This window comes from Pagrus major, chromosome 2 (genome assembly GCF_040436345.1).
Source record: "Pagrus major chromosome 2, Pma_NU_1.0".
NCBI classification, from domain to species: domain Eukaryota; kingdom Metazoa; phylum Chordata; class Actinopteri; order Spariformes; family Sparidae; genus Pagrus; species Pagrus major.
Window position 1 is genome coordinate 13,171,125 of NC_133216.1, and position 20,133 is coordinate 13,191,257.

Below are 20,133 nucleotides of genomic sequence, written 5' to 3' on the forward strand. Positions count from 1 at the left end.
TGAGATTTTAAATGCTACAGGATGAATAAAAGTTAAAATTTCTTTAGCAGTGGTCCTCAGGAAGAAGAGATGACATCTTGACCATTGAGAATACATGGCAGGCACCAAGCAATTCAGTTTTATTTAGAGTGGCTGATTAAAATATATAAAGTTTGACTTAATAAGCAAGTTTCTGCAATATAAATCTGTATTTTGGAAAACATACATGGTACAATTCAGGCTGTTTTACATATTTACATGTACACAGAAGATTTACAATAGTTACAAGTACAGGAAGTGATTGGAATAAAGGTGAGTTCATGCTTAGATGTGTAGAATTTTCCCTGAGTGCAAATGCAAAGCTTGGAGAGTCCAGATACTCATGTCCTTCTCTGCCCGCCACTGTCATACCTCGCCTCCTGTAGCTCACCAGTCGTGGTCATCATTTGGACCGGGGCCAGAGCAGTGGGCTTGATAGATTGTGTTATCACCACACTCTGACCAAGCCATTTATTTCTTTTGGCCGGGCATGGCAACACTGAGAAGATGACTCACAGTGGACAATCACATTAAAAGCAGGGCTGCTCTTCCCTTCCGGTCTCCCCATCAGCAGCTCACACAAATTAATTTCAGCTTGCCTCTGTAGCATCACAGATATAAATCCTGAGGGTGTGGTATTTATATATACACCTCTGGTTGGCATCAAGTGTGTGTGATATTTCAGGCTGTCCAAATCATTGAGTGGATCGAGAGAAAAATGGCGTTTGTGACACAAATGTGGAGTCTGATTCATGGCGCTGACATTAACTGGTGACAAACGGTAAGGTGGAGAACCGACACTTGGCCCTTCTGCTGAGCTCATGATGACATATGAGATTATGTCTCCCAGGTGACTGTAATATTTTATATTATCCAATTAATTAAGTTTTATTCTATTTACACAAAGTGCCTAGGGCAAAGTAGCTTTCATTTTTCTTTTACGACTCAGCCATATTGTATTTTCTTGCAAATGTCATTGTTATGGTTTCAGTTCCTACATTAAAGGGTAGGTCCACCAATTTCACACATTAATGGGGGAGTACTCCTGCGTATATGAAAAGAAAGGTAGAACAAAGCCTTCTGTGGCTCCAGAGGAAGCTGCATGTAATCTGATACATTTCTAGCAGTGATGTCACTGTTGCATTATGGTTAATGTAGTTGCCAGGTTTCAAAAAAGAAGTAAGTATGCATGGAAAATTGTTTTGTTTTAATAATTTTTTTTAAACTGTGCATAATGAGTCCAACAGTGTTACAGGAGAGCAACGCTGGACCAGTGGATAGCCGCTCAGAACTGGCGCTTACATTACCCATAATTAACCAGAGGCAATTTAATCAGATTAAGGGGAGCAAATTTTATCGGTTAACTATTAAAAATGTATGAAATATGTTGGATGTTTTCTCCGCTCTAAAAGAGTTTTAACCACTGACATGAACCATGTTTGATGCAAAGTCAGACTATGCTACATTAGGAGTTTAAAATGAAGATAAAAAACAGAGTAAACACCAAGTTACTTGAATGATAAAATAAATAAAACAATAAAGTCGCTTCATTTTCATTGTGGTGCCCCCATTAACATCTGGCACAACAAAATCCAAACAACATTAAGGCTTAAATGGCTAAAATGTCAAATGTATGTAATATGAGTTTGTACAGTATTTTTTTAAATTACAAATTACTTCGGTTAGATACATGTTCTCATACCAGTATTTTGTGTTTTGTTTTGTTATATTTGACAAGCAAGTATTTGTAATTTGTAACAAGATACTTTTTGATGCACTTGGTGGTGTCCATCTCTGATCGTCAGTTAAAACATTTTGCATCGGTTAAATTCTTCTAGGCGATTCATCAATTAATCATTTACATCGCTAATCAGATTACATGCATCTTGTGCACTTCAATGTGTAAAAATGATGGAGTTAACCTTTAAAGCACACACTGTAAAGAAGCTGCCAATCCAACCCTCTTATTAAAGTTTTTACAATCAGCATCTTCATAGCTAAACAACAGCACACATCAGGCTATAGCGGTACTGTAGTCTCACTTATTACATTGTACACTCAAAAAATATGTTTGGAAAAATAACAAAAATGCACAAAATTTCACACCAACAGTTGATATCTAAGCAGGGTGTTGAAAGCAGTGACTCTGGCGGTGACTGTGAAGTTTTCTAACCATCCAGGGAATTAATGAATGTGACAGATTCCACTGCTGAGCCATCCCACCCACGCAAGGACAGATCTGTGATTAAGGAAATCTCTGTTCTATCGCTGTGTTTGTTCTGCACGGTCTTTGCTTTGAAACTCAGGCAGCATGCCCTATTATTTACTGGACGCTGAGCAGAAGTCTTCATCTTTTTATCCAGAGTCCAGCAGCCGCCAAAGCTCCCATACTGGTCCCACGTGGTCCCCTCAAGGGCAGGTCACTGATGCTGTTACTGAACTCATTTGTCTGGGTCACTGCTGTGTCAAAGGGTCTCTTTAACAGCTGAGGAAAAAGCCCTCCCTGGTCCCGCTCATACATTAGTCTCCAATCCCTGCAGGCGGTCCATCCTCTGCATGTTGCGTTCGATGGTGGCCTGGCACGTGATTGGTTCGGCACACTCGGCGAGGAACCACCCCCTCTCTCCGTCGCGCAGTCGCTCGCCTTCATACCAGCCTAAGAGGAGAGATTGTATGAATACGTGAAAAACTGAGGAATGCGTTGTGTTTACTGTCCTTCTGTTCTTTAATATGAAAGCCGGTTGCCATGGTCACCGAAAGGGAAATGACCTTTAGCCTTTGTGTAGCTTTAAAAGCACATCTTCAAACATCTATGAAGTCTATTATACGTGAGGCAGGCAGGTATTGAAAGGGTGAGTGTATAAAAGTGCATGATGAAAGGACGTGGTTAAAGTAGGAAGCTGGGGAATGAGAGGAATACTAAAGAAGGTGAGTGAAAAGGAAGCGGAGGCATTGAGCGCTGACGTACCGTCTTCTACAGCCTGCGAGACAAGCACCACATCAGCCACCTGCAGGGACAACTCGTCTGGCTGCTTGGCTGTGTAAGTTCTGATTACCTCCACCTGCATGACGTCTGAAACACAAACACAGGTCACATAAATCACTTTAAAGTTGCACTGGGTTTGTTTGAAAATATGGAAACCAACCCGTGATTGAATTATGTAGTAGTAAGTACATTTAATCAAGTAGTTTTAGGTATTTCTATTTTGTATGTGTGCTACTTCATACTTCCACTACACTACATTTTGGAGGCAAGTATTGTACTTCTTACTCCACCAGTTTCACAAATTAAAGATGTTCACACGTCTTGGTGTAAGTAGTAAAACGCCTTTTGTGGCTCCAGAGGAAGCTGCATGTAATCTGATAAGTTCCACCAATGATGTCACTCAGTGGCTAAGTTGCATTGTGGGTAATGTAGGCGCCAGGTTTTAAAAGAGTGCGTGAAATTAAAAAAAGGGCTATCTCTGGTTCTGCTGTGTCCATTTTGATCATTCGTTTTTAAACTGTCCATGATGAGTCCAACAGTGTTTTAGGACTGCAATGCTAGACCAGTGGACCACTTTTCAAAATCTGTTGCCTACATTACCCACAATGCAGCTTAGAAACTTATCGGACTGCACGCAGCTTCCTCTTGCTGGGCTTTTTACAACTTTTTTAACATACGCAGTAGTACTCCCCAAGACCTGTACACACACTTTAACATGTAAAATTGGTGGGGTTACCCTTTAAATGTGTTTTTTATTGATTTTATTTTCATTGTGCATCTAAATATAGGAGTATTGACTGAATTCTTTAATCTTTCTTCAATCAATCCCTTGGATCTAACTGCACTGGTTTACTTTTAAATGGTGTGTCTCTGTATTGCTCGCCTGTACTTCTGCAAGTTTAAATTGTAAATCTGTTTGCTGCGACTTGATGTTTCCACGAGACAAATGTTGAACATCAGATCTGATAACCAGTCGACCCATAATGTACAGCATTACATACATGTAAGTATACGTATAATTTACATGCACTTTTGATACTTATGTACATTTAATATCAGATACTTTAAGAGTCATACTCAAGTCATATATTAATATGGGAAAACTTTCACTTTTAACAAAGTAAGCTTTAACACAATAACTACTTTTACTCTCGCTGGAATTGTTTTGAAATCAGTGTTAGAAAAACAGTTTCCACAAACAACCACACGGTGGTGCAACAGGCTAAAAGTAGAGGTCAGTAGAGCAGAGCGTGTATGTGAATAAGTGTGTGGGAACTCACTGGTTCTGTCCTGACACTTCTTGTTGTTGACATTGTGGCCCAAAGCAGTGATCCATCGAGCACGCTCGTTCCTAAAGGCAAACATAACAGCAGACAAACAGGTTATGAATATGATCAATATGAACACAATGGAAAGTTTTACCAACTTCACAACTCCTAAAACTTAACAGTGATGTTGGAGTTGCTCCCCTCCTGAACCGTGGTTAAAGTAGTTTAATTGTTATGATTTTGTATTACAGATGTGGTTCACACTCTGTCACACACAGCTACAACAGACCGTCAGGATTCATTTAAACCGACTAACATCAAATCTGGCTTGCCTGCACACAAGCTAACAGGCTGTTGAGGCAAATGCATTATTTGGTTGCCCAGCCAGTGTTGCCTCCCCCCCTCCTCCTCTGTCCCCCGTCAATGAGAGAACAGAGGTGAGTTTTCAGTGGGAGAGAACAAGCACAAAGGCCGATTCTCAGGAGGGGACAGACCTGCTTTTGCTCTCTTTCTCTCTCTTGTGTGCGTTTCATGGGAAAAAAAAACAGTGGGTGGAGTCGCTCAGGTCAGATTCCAAGAAACTCTACCTCTGATATCACCTGTTCTCATCCCCTACTGATGGAAGGAGAGGATTTAGAAAGAGCCGGAGCGGGAGAGATAAAGGGGGGGTTCAGGAAATGAACCAGAGGGGGGTTATACTGAGGCCCTCTGTGACTCAGCGGCGCTGGCCCTCATCATGCAGATGGGAACAACATGCACAGACAATCACGGACTGAGCGAGGCATTTGTGTGGACGCTCTTCACAAGGGCCTCAAATGGACCTCAAACTGGCAAGTCCCATGAGTCAGCCCTCGTTATTGTGTTCCCGTCGTACACATGCCGTTTCCAACCCCTTTCAGGACACAGGCTGTAAAACACCAGGTCACGTCATCCCTCAACAACTAATTGGACTGTGTGAAATCACCATAAATCTTTATAACCATTACTGTGGATCAAAATCAGTGGCTTAGAGGTTATCAGTGTGCACCCACAATGCAGTTTTACGACTGTTAAAGTGCAACCTTTGGAGCTGAACCACACATTTTTATAGTCTAAATTGACAGCTATCAGGTCAATCACCTCTTTTGGTACCTTTCAGTATTTACCACTGACATTTTAACCAGGCTATTTCTTGGGCTCATAGTCCAGGTAGGAATAAATCATTAGTCGGCAAAAGTGACGTCAATTCATCTATTAATAGTTGGTGTTTGTTTAGATTTGTTTCCTGCTCTCGAGCTGACTCGAGAGGTTAACTCAACTTTCATTTTGGCTTCTCTTGATACTGGCGATGCTAATGTTTAGATGTTTGACAGGTTGATGTTGATGTCGACAGATTAATCAATAATTAATTAAATAGTTAGTTAGCCTTACTGTACTGTAAAAGATATTTCAATCTGGACTAAAGTCGTGGACCGACGGACGGACACTGCCATCCAGTCGACCGTGTTGCTAGCATGGCTGAAGAAGAGAGAACGACATTGCTGCCGGGCACCATCACATCCACGTTAGTCACTGATGACTAGGCGCAGCACATATTTATGTAGATCTACTTATTAAGCTTTCAACAGCCCATGAATGGCAAAGCATTCAACAGAAGAAAGTGGTGAAGGCAAAAATGGAAGAGGCATACCAGCTGCCAATTACATTCCTGAAACACACACCATATCATTTTTTTGCACCCAACAGTGACAGTCACTGACACATTTGGGATCCATCTGCCACGGTGACCTCTCCAGTGTCTCCTGCCTGCTTTACAGGCCGACAGTCTGGTAACTAACAGACTGGACATCCCACGGGAACACACATACGAGAGATAAGTGAACTTCTTCTAACGTCCGAGCTGCTCCGTGGGAAGGGCAGCTGCGAGTCGCCGCATCTGACAGCTGGACACACATGCCGACAGTCAGATACTGTACATGTGCACATACACGACCACGCCATCGTGACAGGTCGCTTTCTCATGCTCAAACAGCTGAAATACTTTATCAGAGCTACGAACGTACACGTAGTCAGTATATGTCCAGCAAACAGGCGACAGGCACTTCATGGTTATCTGTGGAATGTGTGGCACATACCGAGAGAGGTTCAGGTAAAAAAAAAAAGCAGCCTGTGAGAGTGTTTGTTTACAAGCTGCATATGCAACAGCAGGTGCTCGCCCTCTTCCCCTCTGGGTGGCTACAGGCCCGTGCAGGATCGGTCTATTCACGGTGGTAAAGCTCCCTCTGCTTTTAACCATTCATCCCAATGTGCACGAGAATGCCAGGAATCATAAATCTATTGTCAGAGGTTTTTGTTTCACCTCTGAAAAGCGGAGATGCCTGGCTGCTGCACTGTGGAAGCTCCTTCGCACAGGCAGATAAAGAGCGACGACAGCCCGTTTCTAACCTTCCCTCCTCTGCCAACTTCAAATCAACAGCAGACTTCTGTTTTTCATCTCTTCCTCTCCTCCTCACCCCTTTCTGTTCTCTCCTATCAACTTGTTTACTCTCAACCAAATCCCTCCCTTGTTTCCACTTAACCACAGGTCAGAACAGCATTCGGGTACAATTATTACTCATCCGACAAAAACATGAAGTCTCTCCGCCCGGAGCTGTCCAGCCAGGGAAACTCCCCCGGCAGACGGAATGATTCCCATCAGCTTCTCGTTATCATATAAATGAAAGCAGACTTAGTGAGAAAGTCAAAAACAATAACAGAAATGAAATCAGAAACAATGCCAAAGTGTGCAGCTGAAGTACAGACTCCCTCCTCTGGCCGGGGATGTTACATAACCGGCGCTGCTTTGTGTTATAGCCGCATATCTGCTGCAGACTTCTGTAGCTGCTCTGTTCCACTAAAAGAGAAGCACTATTCACTGACTCTGGACAGGACACGACATCAGGGTCATGGGGAAGGCTCGCTGGCATGAACACAACCAAACAAAAAGGATACAGAGAAAAGGAAGAAGACACAGACAGAAAAAAAAGAAGAGAATCACAAACGATTGCCAGAGAGACTGTCAACAGACGAGCCACAGAGACGTCCTTGTGCCATCTCCGATCCAGCTGTCTGTCTGAATTCCTGATGTATTATGTAACCGCTGCGGTTAGAGATTGATCTCTTGTATGTGTGCTACTTAAGACCTCACACATCGATGTAAAAACACAGGTAAAGCATCGGCTTAAAGGCTGAGCAGGTGGAGAACAAATGAAAAATGAAAGCAGAAACAGACGCCCACGCTGACCAACGCGAGAAAAAGTCCAATCCTACAGTTTTCATTTCCACAAAGCAACAACACAGACCCGCCTTCAGCCAGAATGTGTGGAATTTCACATCGGAGTCCGAGTTTAGCTGCACTTAAATTCAGTGGTGAGGTGAGCAATAAAGGCAAGTGTATGCAAAACATCTGCTGGCTTCTCAGTATTCTTTTCTGTCGTATACGATACACCTGCTCCAACACTCATTAACAGATATATCTTGCACAGAGCAGGTTTGATGGTTTTTCCCTTTTGAACTGTGACAGCAAGAAGAAATCAGCCGACCGTCCTGTTCCATCCAATCAGCAGCGTCCTTCCCACACTTTGCTTACCACTCAGTGAGGACTGAAACACACAGTTTGGGTACTTTCAAGTTAAAAGTGTAAACTCAGTTAATTACCTTACCACTTTTTAAAAAAGGTGCCATATGTAAGAATTGGCTCGATTGGCCGTGCAGCTAGTGGTTCAGACCGAGAGCTCGGAGCACCACAGGGGTGTTGGTGTTTACACTGCTAGCACAAGAATGTTGACCGGAACGGACTCTCTAATAACTAATATCTCTAAGGTCTATGTCAATAATGTCAAAACTTTTTATTTTTCACACTCTGTTGATAATTTTGGTTAATATTTTCAACTAAAATTGTTACATATTGCACCTTTAAACAAATATATTTTTTAAGCAAGTCACACTATCTTGAAACGATAAGACTACGTACGTTTAATGACAGAAACCCTTACACGAGGACTTAACCTGATTGATAAATTGAGCAAAGCAGAAAATCAATTTTGCAATTTTAATAATTAATTAATCATTTATCAAGCAAAAAGACTGATTAGACTTTTGCTCGTTCGCCCAGCTTCTGAAAAGTGAGTATTTGCTGCTTTTACACTTCCCATCATTAAATTGAATATTTTAAACGCTGTGCTGTAATGATTTGTCAATTAATTGATTAGTAGTTCGAAAAAAACATCTCTATCATTGCAAATTGAATCCATTTGGGTTTGTGTTAGTTGAACAACAACGAACGATTTAACACCTACAGCTCCGAAAACTAGAGAATTGTCATAATTTTCTGGCATTTTATTGACGACGCAATCCTTTAATGTAAAAATAATCAACATTATTGATTCAATAATGAAAATAAGAGATAGTTGCAGCCTATTAAAACAAGAAATTTGGAGACATCACCCTGGGAAACTATGCATTTCTTTTTCTATTTTCTGACATTTTACAGATTTAACAAATAATCAAAAAGTAGTTTAATCGATAAAGGAAATAACCATCAGTTCCAGCCCTGCTCTCCACTCTTACAGCATTTTCTAAGCCTGACACTCATCATTGTCCTCTCTACTTGATTTAAATCTGATAAAAGACAAAAATAGGCTGACTAATGTAACACCACTTCCATGTGTCATGTTGGCTTAGATCACTAAATTGGGATGAATGGCCGCAGGAACAGGAAGTTATTCTCTGCTCATCAGCAACAAAGAGCAGACACTGGCTGCTGTCTAAAAGATGAGACACGGGACTGAAGAAGAGTCGGGGAGAGTGAAAATAACAGGCGGGGGGGGGGAGAGATAGTCGTGGGAAACAGCCCACTTAACAATGAGCCGCTGCTAGGCAACAGCTTAAACAATGGATAGCTGTGCCAGGGTCTCCTCGTCCTCGGCTGGTTCAGGGCTACAGTGAGAGTGAGTGGAGCACACACACACACATCATTACAACTAAGCCGAGGGCCCCAAACGCCAGCTATCAAAAGAGGGAGTCTGGGGGCTTTCCACAGCGACACACACTAGACACAGGGGCACTTAGTCGAGGAGACCCCCTCATGTATACACGGGCAGCGTATAAAGCTCAGCGGGCAGCGTATTTAAGTCACATCACCAAGATTCCCTCCCACACAGTCCACAGCAGTCACACTTAACACTATTACTGCAGTCGCTTTGTCAGTGTTTCTCTTAGTAACAGCACGGGGGCTAATATCAGCGCTCCACACTGCTACACAGCAATAAAACTAGCTTTAACTTTCAGCAGCAGCAGAGGACCACACGTAGCAGCTCCTGTTTGTCAACCGGTTCCGACTACTGTCTCTACGTGCTTCTGTTCAGTTGTCACCATACATGCACCTGCACCATCTCCCAAGCTGTGGTTTATGGCTTTTATTACGGTCTGCCTTAAAAATAATTTACATTTTAAAACGTTAGTAAAAATTTAAACTCTCCTGGATAATAACTTTACACCCGTAGCCGCAGAATAATGGCAGTGTTTTGTACAGTGGAGCTGAAAACCACACCTTCTGTAATGAGAATACAGAGGGAGGCTCTCTAGCCTCACAGGAATGAAGAGGAACGGGCCCTGTGCGTATGAAAACACTCCTTAACAAAGCCATGAACCACAGCAAATAATTACAGTGAAAACCGAGTGTGTGTGTGTCTACGTGCACATGAACTGCGAATCCTCCCGCTAGCTAGAACAAATAAACGCTGTATGAAGCCCAATATATGACAGATCCCCTTTTGTTTGTGCGGGTTATATAATCTATCTAAACAACCTCACTTTACTGTACAGAGACAGCCAATCAGAGGAGGGTTTAGCTCCGAACTTCACCAGCACCAGCACAGCTACGGGCATGAATTTCAAGGAACCTCAAAAACTTCTATTTCTAGGTCAGATGTGTGAGTAATCACTCACGCTGCACATGCAACACATTTCAGCTACAACCAGCAGACTCTAAACAAAGAGAGCGGCTCTGCTCAGAATAGATGGTTGGGTTAAAAACAAAACAATTATCTAGTACAGCCGGTCCGCGTTAGAGTACGACTGCAGACAGTATGACTGTATAGCGGACTAATAAACTTCAGTTCCTAGGTCACGTAAACAACAAGCAGGAAGGCTCAGGCTTTGTCTCGAGACTAGATGTAACAGAATATCCCTGTGAGCTGTAATGGTCCAAAGAGAGGCTAAGAAATAAGAGCTCAGGAGAGAGGGGTGATGGGATTTTCTTACCTTGAGTTAAAAAGCATTTTAGAGCACATAAAGGGGAGATAAGGGAGTTTGTTTCAGGGAGAAGAGAATAAACTAAGCTATTTCTTATGGAGAAAATAAACAATAATGAATTGAGACTCTCTGCTTTCTTGACTTGTATATAAATATCAAACCTTATGCCTATCCTGACCTACTATGACGCATCTAAAAATGTCCGGGGTTAACGTTATGTCACCGGAAAGCATGAATCACCAGCATGGTCTTGTAAATCTGTAACTGAAACGCAAGCGAAACAAAAAAAACGGCACAATTAAGAGGGACAAAGGTTACAACAAGAATAAAAAAATTGCACTCACAGCAACTCCGTCCCCAGGATCATGGTCACCTTTTCGCCAGAGTGGTTGCTACGGAAACGCAGACGGAAAAGATGGTTGGCGCCAGCTTGTCGTGAGCTCAGCATGCTGGCGGTGCTTCTGACCGGCGACAGGTTGAGATCCTCCAGCTGGCAGGAGCCCACGGAGATCTGGTCCCTGAGTGCGTAGTCGATCACAGTGTAGCTCTCCTCGCTGGAAGAGGCAGAAAGATTCAACATGAGTTCACATTCAAGAAACCACGATCATAAGTTTAACTAAAGTTTCCAAGCCAAGTATCAGATTTACACGGGATCATCGTTTTTTCCCTTCCCTCCAGTGTTTTATGTACTGTATGTTCTGCTGGTAAAAGACCTTGAGAGTTAAAAAGGTCAAAGTCCAACAGAAGCTCCTCTCTCCCACAGAAAACACTGCTCCTGAAACGCCTCGTCAGTACTCCCACCGCCTTTAATTCCATGACTTTGTGACATCACACTATGTCACACATTTGCAAATTATTGCCTGACGGCTAGTTTGAAGAATTGAATTAGCACAGCTGCTCTGTTCTTGTTGGTGGTGGTGGGTCCGGCGTGTGTGAGCTGACCAATCAGAGAAGACTGGGTTTTCGGGAGGAGGAGCCTTAAAGAGACAGGAGCTGAAACAGAGCGTTTCAGACAGAGGATGTGTTTTTGAGCATTAAAGCATGTAAACCTATTCTAGTAGTAACCCAAAATAAAATTATGAACCTGAAAATGAGCAGAATGTTTCTTTAAATTTAATAAACTGCAACATACATAGAGAAACGATAAGTTACATCCCTGTATGCGTTAAAAAAAACACACTTTGTAACATCTTAAAAACACTAAAACATACTGGCACACATTGCTTCAGTGGGAGAATGATAGAAAGTGAGTTTGACATTCAAATGTAGTCACTTAAAAACATTTTTCTTGGAACTGTCACAGCCACAAAAGACAAAACTGAAATGTTATTTCAAGATTAAACTGTAACTGGGTTCACTTGGATTGCTTCAAATATCCCGATATTTAGAAACACTTTTGGCGAATATAAATGTGGATTCATTTTCTGACAAACATTTAGACAGACATAAGTATGGTTATTCCTCATTTTGAATTTTTTAAAATGACTTATTTGTGCTTCTCTGTTCCCAAACTGTTCCTGTGGTCGTCTGTTGAAAACCCCGATCATGGTGGTTGGGGTTTTCAACAGACGACCACAGGAACCATGTTGTGTGTGTGTGTTGTGTGATGTGCCCTTCAGCCCCAAGTTCAGCCGTCTGCTTTCCAGTTTCTGCCCCGACATGGACATGGTGCACCAGTCACCAAACTATACCATGTTGCTGCTACTTTGTTTTTCCAGTATTATAGTAAATGAAAATGTTTAAATGTTTACATATTATTTTCTCATTGGCCAATTAATTTGGATTTAAAAATAATAAAAATATAATGAATGCTTGAAAAAAAACATGCATCCTGTCATAAGTGCAACATTACATTTGAAATACATAATATTTGCTGATTATGTTCCCACAACACCATCAGCCCCCCTCCTCTGACACATTAAATCTAAGCTCATTGTTTTCAGTGGAGATCTGGTTTCATTATCCCTCAGCAGTTCAGCCCCCGAGAGGCTAAACACGGTGTAGTTAATCAAATTCACCTGGATTAATAAATCAGCTGTCACATTAGTATGCCAGTCAGAGGTCCAAACATTCATCTCTCTACATATCATTACACAAAATTAGCTGCCCGCTGGTTTCTTTAGCATACAGCGTGCCAACATTTCCCATGAGTACCCTTTACCTGAGCGTGACCCCGTGTCTAGCAGTACACGGAGTCAGTTAGAAACATCTGGAGCTGATTGTGAAACATGGTACCTCAAATGCAGCACAGAACCTGGAGAAAAATGTGTGCGTGTATTTTTTTTTTTTCATCGAGCTCTGAAGGACGAGCCAAGCTGAGAAGCTACTGGACAGGAACCAGCTTCTTGTAAGCCAGCATGTCCATTAGTGTTCACATTCATGCTGAACACACACACACACACACACACACACACGCACACACAAGAGCAGGGACAAAGGTAGCAGTTCAACAAACAGTAGTGACAGTGCATCTGTCTGTGTCTCACTCTTTCATTTACACACATGTGGACTCGGGTCATGACTCACTGGAGAATCCACGGTCACGGCTGGGAAGCTCTCAACAAGGTTCAACTGTTACTCATCTGCCCCTACTGTCCACCAATCAATCAAGTTGAAACATGTCGGCCACAACCACTTAGACCTCTCGGAAGAGGAGAAGAGTACAGAGAGAAGGTGGGGTGGGTTTAATAATGAGGACGGACATAGAAAATGCAAGAAAGAAGAGTATTTGCGCTGAAGTTGGAGCTAACTTCAACCGAAAGCTGCTCTCTGTGTCATCCTAATGACCGAGCTGGAATAGAAAAGGTTGACATTTTTAATACACTTGCTAGCTGTGACTAGCTGTGATGCTAGGAGTAAGTTAGCGTGGCCTAGCAAAAAGATTAGCAACAGGAGGACAGCTAGCCAGCTAGCTAGTTCCTCCCTGTAAAGCCACACATTGTCGTTTTAATGGAAGGGGATAGTAAATTTAAAAAAAATAATTGAAAATAATTTATATTAGGTATTTCTATTGGATTAAACGAAAACATGAAAACATCCCCTCACTTCATGCCTTAAAATGGCTAGCTAAAACAACAACAACGCTAACAGCAGCTTTAAGGTGAAATTCACAGATGGTTGGAAACAGTTATTGTTCAATTTATAGGTGGTTTATACACCTTAAGATCCCCTTAATCTATTAAAAACACCTTAAAATATTATGATTGATCAATTTATCTACAAATTTGGTGTGAACCTCTGGATTTGCACCTGAATTGATTAAACAAATCAAGAGAAACATATAATGTTATTTTGTTTTTAACCCCTGAAAAAACTCTTAAGGCAAGCCTTTCTTAGGAGGCCGGATTTTACAGTCGTCATCATCTCGGTTCCTGACAGCCCTGCAGGTAAAATGCCTGGAATGCCATTTACATGACAGCGGGAAATGGGATGGTCGGGGAATCTGCGTGTTTGTCAGGTGAGTTTTCTCATGTAAGCGGGGAGGGGGGCAGGTGTACAGTGTTAAGATTATTGCAAAATAGAGGAATGAAGCTGGGTAATAGTTGAGATACACTAGGTTGAACGGTGCGTTCAAAACTGAAACATTATGAGAAAGAAAAACAGTCTCATGAGCTTCTTCCACAGAAACGAACACACACAACCTCGCTGGAATGAGGATCTCTCTGCCGGTAGAGATAACACAGGCATCTACCACATCACAACTGTGACAGCTTCCATCTAACCCGTGTACAACCAGTACTTCAACACACAATCAGATGTATTGCAAATCCTCAAAGAGATTTTGGAGATAAGACTTGGTAAGTAGAGCACGAAGACAAACATGCACACACACACATACAAAGGAAGAGCATGGTGTGCTGGTGCAAAGTAGGAGTGTTGAGACTATCGCAAAGTCAAACAAACGGAGGGAGGGAAACAAAAAAAAAGTAAAACAGAAAGTGTTGGGATTATAGACTTGCACGCACACATAAAGAGAGGTCGTGACTACCAAAAAGAAAGGAAAAGGACGGAGAGAAGAAAAACGAGAGAAGAGAGAGAAATGGAAATCTGAAGCTCAACAATACCAAATGTTTAGATGATGCCCAACATCACACAGGAAAAATGGGGGAAGATGAGAGAGGAGCCAGCTGGTGTGGACTCAGTGTTATGTAAGTGTTCCTGTGAGCCAGAGAGCAGCAGATCAACACTTTCCCCCGCTGCGTGACAATAGCCCAGTCTGACATGGGCTTGGTTTCTAATAACCAATTCCATGTAATCCAGTTTGGTAAAAAAAAAAAAAAAAAAAAAAAAAAGCACATTTGTTTATTGACACTTCATCTTCTCTCCTTTTCTAGAGGCCAATGTACAAAACAATACCAAAGAAGTGAACTCATCTTAGACTGGTGAACTTTGATTTTCTGTTTTCTGTAAAGTCATAATTATATTCTCAAGTAATCGTTAGTAAGTAATTATTTGGTCCATTAGACATCAGAAAGTTGTTAAAAATGTTTTCCAGAGTGTAAGTCCAAAAACCAACGGTATTTGATTTACAGCAACAGAAAGACAGAGAACAGCAGTTAATCCTCACATTGGAGAAACTGGAACAATATTTGGCATTTGTGCCTAAAAATGTTATTAAAAAGGCTCAATATGTAAGAATTAGCTATCGTGAATTCATCCAAACAAATAGGAGCAGCATAACACCAGAGCAACTGCTAACTGCTGCTAACTGTATTCTTTTTATCCATGACTGTAGCTACTGTTAGCTTGTTAGCTCAGTGAGCCGTGCAGCTAGCTGGACTACCAGGGGAGTGTTGGTGTTGACACCATTACTGTAGCACAGGAGCTTTGGACCACTGGGAGAAAAAAGTTTTCAGGCCTGGGGCTAGCTAGTTAGCATGCTAACTTCAGTGGATATCTCTTCAACACAGCACAGAGACGTATTTGATATGATGTCAAAACTGTTACTTTTCCACATTCTGTTGATAATATTAGTTCAATTTTTTAAATAAAACTCAAAGCGGTTGCCTGTAAGCTAGGTTTGCTGGGGTACTGGCTGTTTTAATGAAAATAAAAGCCATTTAGTTGATTTTTGTGTATCAGTGCCCATCAAATAAAAAACTGTAATTTAAGAAAGATCCTTAGGGGTGTCACAATTTCGATTTTAAATCATTTTTGACAATTTAATTTTAAAAAAAACACCAAAAACACTTCAGAGGACACAGCTAGCTTACTGGTAGCCTACAGCTGCACTTTCAGAACAAAGATCCTTGATTTATTTACTTCAGAAGATGGTTAACTCTGGACAGGTATGAGAAAGTGAAACTTGTAACAAACTGCACTTCTATTTTTTGTTATTGTTGAATCACTGAAGGATGGCATTTCTGTTGAACTCAGTCAGGGCATAAAAGTCTAAGTCAACTTTTTTTTTTTAAATCGAAAGTCAAAACGAAACATGGATTTGGAGAATCGTGACACCCCTACTACAGACAGACTTGATAAGAGGATTAGATCTGATACACAGACACAATACTAGATTTATTTACAGCTACATGCTTTTGAACTGCAGCCACAGACCAGCTGACTAACCTTTTAGGATTCCCAATCAACTAACGCAGGATGACAAGTTTGCACTCCCCTTCTCCTGAACAGTAAGAAATACTGGCCTTTAAAACTAAAAAACATCCTCAGGTCACATGTATGTTTTCTTTCTACTGGGTAAGTGCTGCGACTTTGACCTTTCCACCCTTTCCCTCTGGTGTTCATCACGGTGTTCCTAGAGATCTAAGCTCATGAAAAATGAGAGAAGAAGAATGATTCAAGCACACAGTGTTATTGCATTTGGCAAAGTGCAGTTAGCTGCTTGTAAGCTATCCCCCCACACACTGGGGAAACAGCTATTATACCATTACGTCTGGGAGGGTTGGTGACCTGGCGCTGCCTGGCTAGCCTTGCGTACCCCTGGTGTGCTTTTGTTTTGATTACTGCAGATGGAGTGCAGTCGAGTAACGTGCCACAGCAGGGCTCCAGCGCTCGCCACAGCACAAACCAATATTATAACAGCTTCTCCCATTCAAACGCGCACACCCTTTCCCAAATCCCTCTTCCAAAACACAGGCCTGACACCAGGCCCTGCTGGAGTCTGCCGTCCCAGATCAGATTCCCAGAAAAATATCAAATGGTATGTTTCTCCTTGTTTTTTATGATTCCTTGGATTCTGGAGTCAGAGCGAATGACGGTAAAATCAGTTCCAGACACACAGAGCGAGATGGACGGGAAGGGATTTTTCTGGCGCAAATAGACAGACACCCACGCTACACAAATGAAAACCACATCATTTCAAGGAAGTCCTCTTCATGGCTCGCTTCGTGAGTTTCTGCCTAAAACTAGAGGAAACAGAGGAGGGGAAACAGGCAGACTCGCAACCAGTCTGACAATAAGCAGGTCTGCGAGCTCCAGATGATTCACGGCACCGCCGGGACATGTTGAGACCTCGACAACTTTCAGGAAAACAGGCTCCGGTTTATGATGCCAAGTCGCAGCAGGTTCAGGTAACTGCACCTGTTCAGCTTAGTTAACACACCCATGACACAGGGGGACAGCATGGAAGAACAGTTAGGAGTCAATCCCTGTTAACTTTTCTAAATCCCCCTCCACCGTGCCAATAATGACTTCACTCAGTCACAGTGAGGCTGTTGTTTTTTCCTGTATTTTTAATCGCTGTATTCCAGCATGGAGCTCATAGAACAGGCTCACTTCGCAGGACAAGTTAAAACATGAGGTTGGAGAAGACAATATTACACGCCCTGCACTCAGGTTCATGGTCATACTCGGTTCAAACGCTCACTGTTGTCACTGGGAGGGATCTTGGTTACACTTTCACCCTCAACGTGTCAGAACAGGTGAGTTATGAGCAAAACCTGCCCACCAAGGCCACACACCAACACCAGCTCAACCAAACACAGAATCTCACCTCTTCTTCCTGGTGACGATGAAGACGTCGTTGAAGAGGAAGAAGTAGACCTGCTGCCGTGACGTCCGCCTGAGGAAGATGCCGCTGTCCTCCACGAACGCGGTCAGCTCTCCTCTCTTCACCATCCACCTGGAGGAGGAGACGAGCGGGAAAGGCTGGATGGAGGAAGATAAAAAAGATAATGTGAGACAGTAAATCTAACCGAATAAAGTATTTCAGAATGCCTGTAATGTTGGTGCTGTCAGGAAATGCTAAATCACAACGTGTGTGTGTGTGTGAACAGCTGGCTATGCAGACTGAGAATATGTTCGCGAGACATCTGTGGATCCCAAATGTGCCAACAGTTATTTCCCACAGTACTTAGGCACACTTGAGCCTGCCAAGCCTTGTGTCCATTATGTGTATAGCTACTCGCTAAGTGAGTGGCGATGGTGTACTTTGCACTGCTGTGTCTGCATGTGCGTACATGTCAGCGCATGACTGTAATGTAATGTCTTACATAAGAAACACACATTTAAAAAACAAAGTATTTCTGCCATTCAATACCACTCTGTAAATATGAAACTACAACCAGTAGCACCTTGGCTTATCTTAGCATAAAGATTAGAGGAAACAGCAACCAGGCTCCATCAAAATGGATAGCTGCTGTATCTCGGCACATTACTGCTACCTGTCGATCAGTAGAATAACATGAAACCATTGGCTGGAAAGCTGTTTTGCGTCACTTGTGTGTATCAGCACAAATCAGGGATTGACTCACAGAAAAACCTGCTTCACAGAACTAATAGAGGCCAAAAACTCCACAGGATACCTTTAATTAGTGAGCTTTCCATGTGTGAAAGGATTTTGTGTTGACCATTAGACAGAGGCAGGCTAACTGTGTTTCACTGTTTCCAGGCTTATAAGCTAAGCTAACCATGAGAGTGTTATTAATCTTCTCTCTTAACTCTCAGCAAGAAAGCAAAGAAGCACATTTCCCAAAATGTCAAACTATCACTTTTCCAAAAAATGCAATCCAAGATGTTAGTGGGGAACAATCTGACTTATTTTCGCGCCGTGTCCTTACCTTGATCTTGAACTCCAGCTGAGAGTTGATGGTATACATCATCTCTGTTCGCTCCATTGTGCGAGCTCCTTCATTACATTTTCTTACCACCTGCACACACACATATACACACAGTGTCTGTTAATCACAATGTACGGATACCTTTTTGTTTTCACCCTGCATCCATTCATTCTAAACTACCTGCATGCTCTGATGATTGAATACAGCTTTAATTAGGAAGTGACTGGCTCCGAGCCTAATTCTAGTCTCCTGTGTCTGAGGCAAGTCTCCTAAGACATAGCGTGTATATACAGTATATGCATGACAGTGACATTTATGAAAACATAAAATCCAGAGTATGTGTCCCTCAATGCACACACCTTGCTGACTCCTTGTAAAGCCCTCTTACAGTCTTCATATTGTGCCGAGTCTTTAGGTGTCTTCTGACAGATTGTCTGCAACAAAAGGGAGTCACGGCGATAATGAGTAATATATAACATAAAAAAATCCCACATAAAACACATTCGCGTGCAAAACCCCAGAACAATTTACTGAGCCCATGTACACTCGGAAGCGAGATAAAATATTGATGCCTTAAAGAAAGCTGTGGGAAGAAGTGATCTGAAACCAAACTTTCTCAGGATCCAGAAGCCTCTGAGTGTACAAGCATAAACCCCAGAGTCCCCGGGGGAGACACTGACAGAAGACGGGAGAGGGGATGATGAAAGTAGAGCAAGGGAGAGGAAGAGAGGGAGAATAATGTGGAGCCAAAGGAAGCATGAAACCGAAGAAGAATAAAAACACTCGAAAGAAGACGGAGAAGTTAAATCAGTTAAGATAATTGAGGATTGATGTAAGGTCGCACAAACATCTCTGAGGTTAGAACACATCCCATGTAGGATGAGTCAGGGCAGCACGAACAAACAAACTGTTGCGCAAGAGTGAAAAGTCTTGTGATTCCAGAGCTCATGCTACTGTACAGCTTCAATAATGCACTCACATCCATGAGCAGGGGCAGGCGGGTGATCCTCTGCATGGGCAGGATGAGGAAGGAGATCATGGGGAGGTTCCTGCAGTCTGGGTGGCCCTCTATCCTGGTCAGCACCTCCTTGAAAGCTGGATTCTTGGACCTGCAAGAGAGGGCGGAGGGAGGATTGGATTGGATCATCATTGGATCATCTCCATGAAAGTTACAATATCTTTGTGTGCGTTTGCTCGGTCACTCACACCAGCCTCTGCAGGGTTCTCTGCTGGTAGACCTCGTTGGAGCAGTACGTGATGTAGGGATCGAAGTTAGACTGAGCGTGCTTGCAAACAATGTCGCTGATGTCATCGATCACTATGTTCTGTTGGTGCCTTTCCTCCAGTTCCTTAAAGAACCTGAACACAGGATGAAGAAGGGTTAGCATGTCAGGGATTCATACCGAACATGGCAACAGCTCGAGTCAGACACATCAAATTATGACTCATCCTGCAAATATGGGGGACAATGACAGATCCAAAGTCAGGAAGGCAGGAAGCAGCCCGAACACCTTACATCTAAACCCACTGGAAGATCACAAAAGAGGAACTCCCCGCCTCTTAAAATAGA

At 42.4% G+C, this 20,133-nt stretch overlaps 1 protein-coding gene across 1 annotated transcript in view; it reads right to left on the reverse strand.

The window, feature by feature from the left end:
• Positions 1 to 91: 91 nt before the first annotated feature.
• The window catches only part of LOC141018483 (rho guanine nucleotide exchange factor 26-like), a 29,443-nt gene continuing 9,401 nt past the window's right edge, over positions 92 to 20,133 (reverse strand). The window contains exons 7-15 of the mRNA XM_073493473.1: positions 19,770 to 19,922; positions 19,543 to 19,672; positions 18,923 to 18,997; positions 18,564 to 18,653; positions 17,498 to 17,652; positions 10,890 to 11,099; positions 4,285 to 4,355; positions 2,987 to 3,091; positions 92 to 2,674 (exon numbers count right to left, since the gene is read on the reverse strand). Of these exons, the coding sequence (XP_073349574.1) occupies positions 2,532 to 2,674; positions 2,987 to 3,091; positions 4,285 to 4,355; positions 10,890 to 11,099; positions 17,498 to 17,652; positions 18,564 to 18,653; positions 18,923 to 18,997; positions 19,543 to 19,672; positions 19,770 to 19,922 (1,132 nt within the window). The 3' untranslated portion in view covers positions 92 to 2,531. The remainder of the gene's footprint in view (positions 2,675 to 2,986; positions 3,092 to 4,284; positions 4,356 to 10,889; positions 11,100 to 17,497; positions 17,653 to 18,563; positions 18,654 to 18,922; positions 18,998 to 19,542; positions 19,673 to 19,769; positions 19,923 to 20,133) is intronic.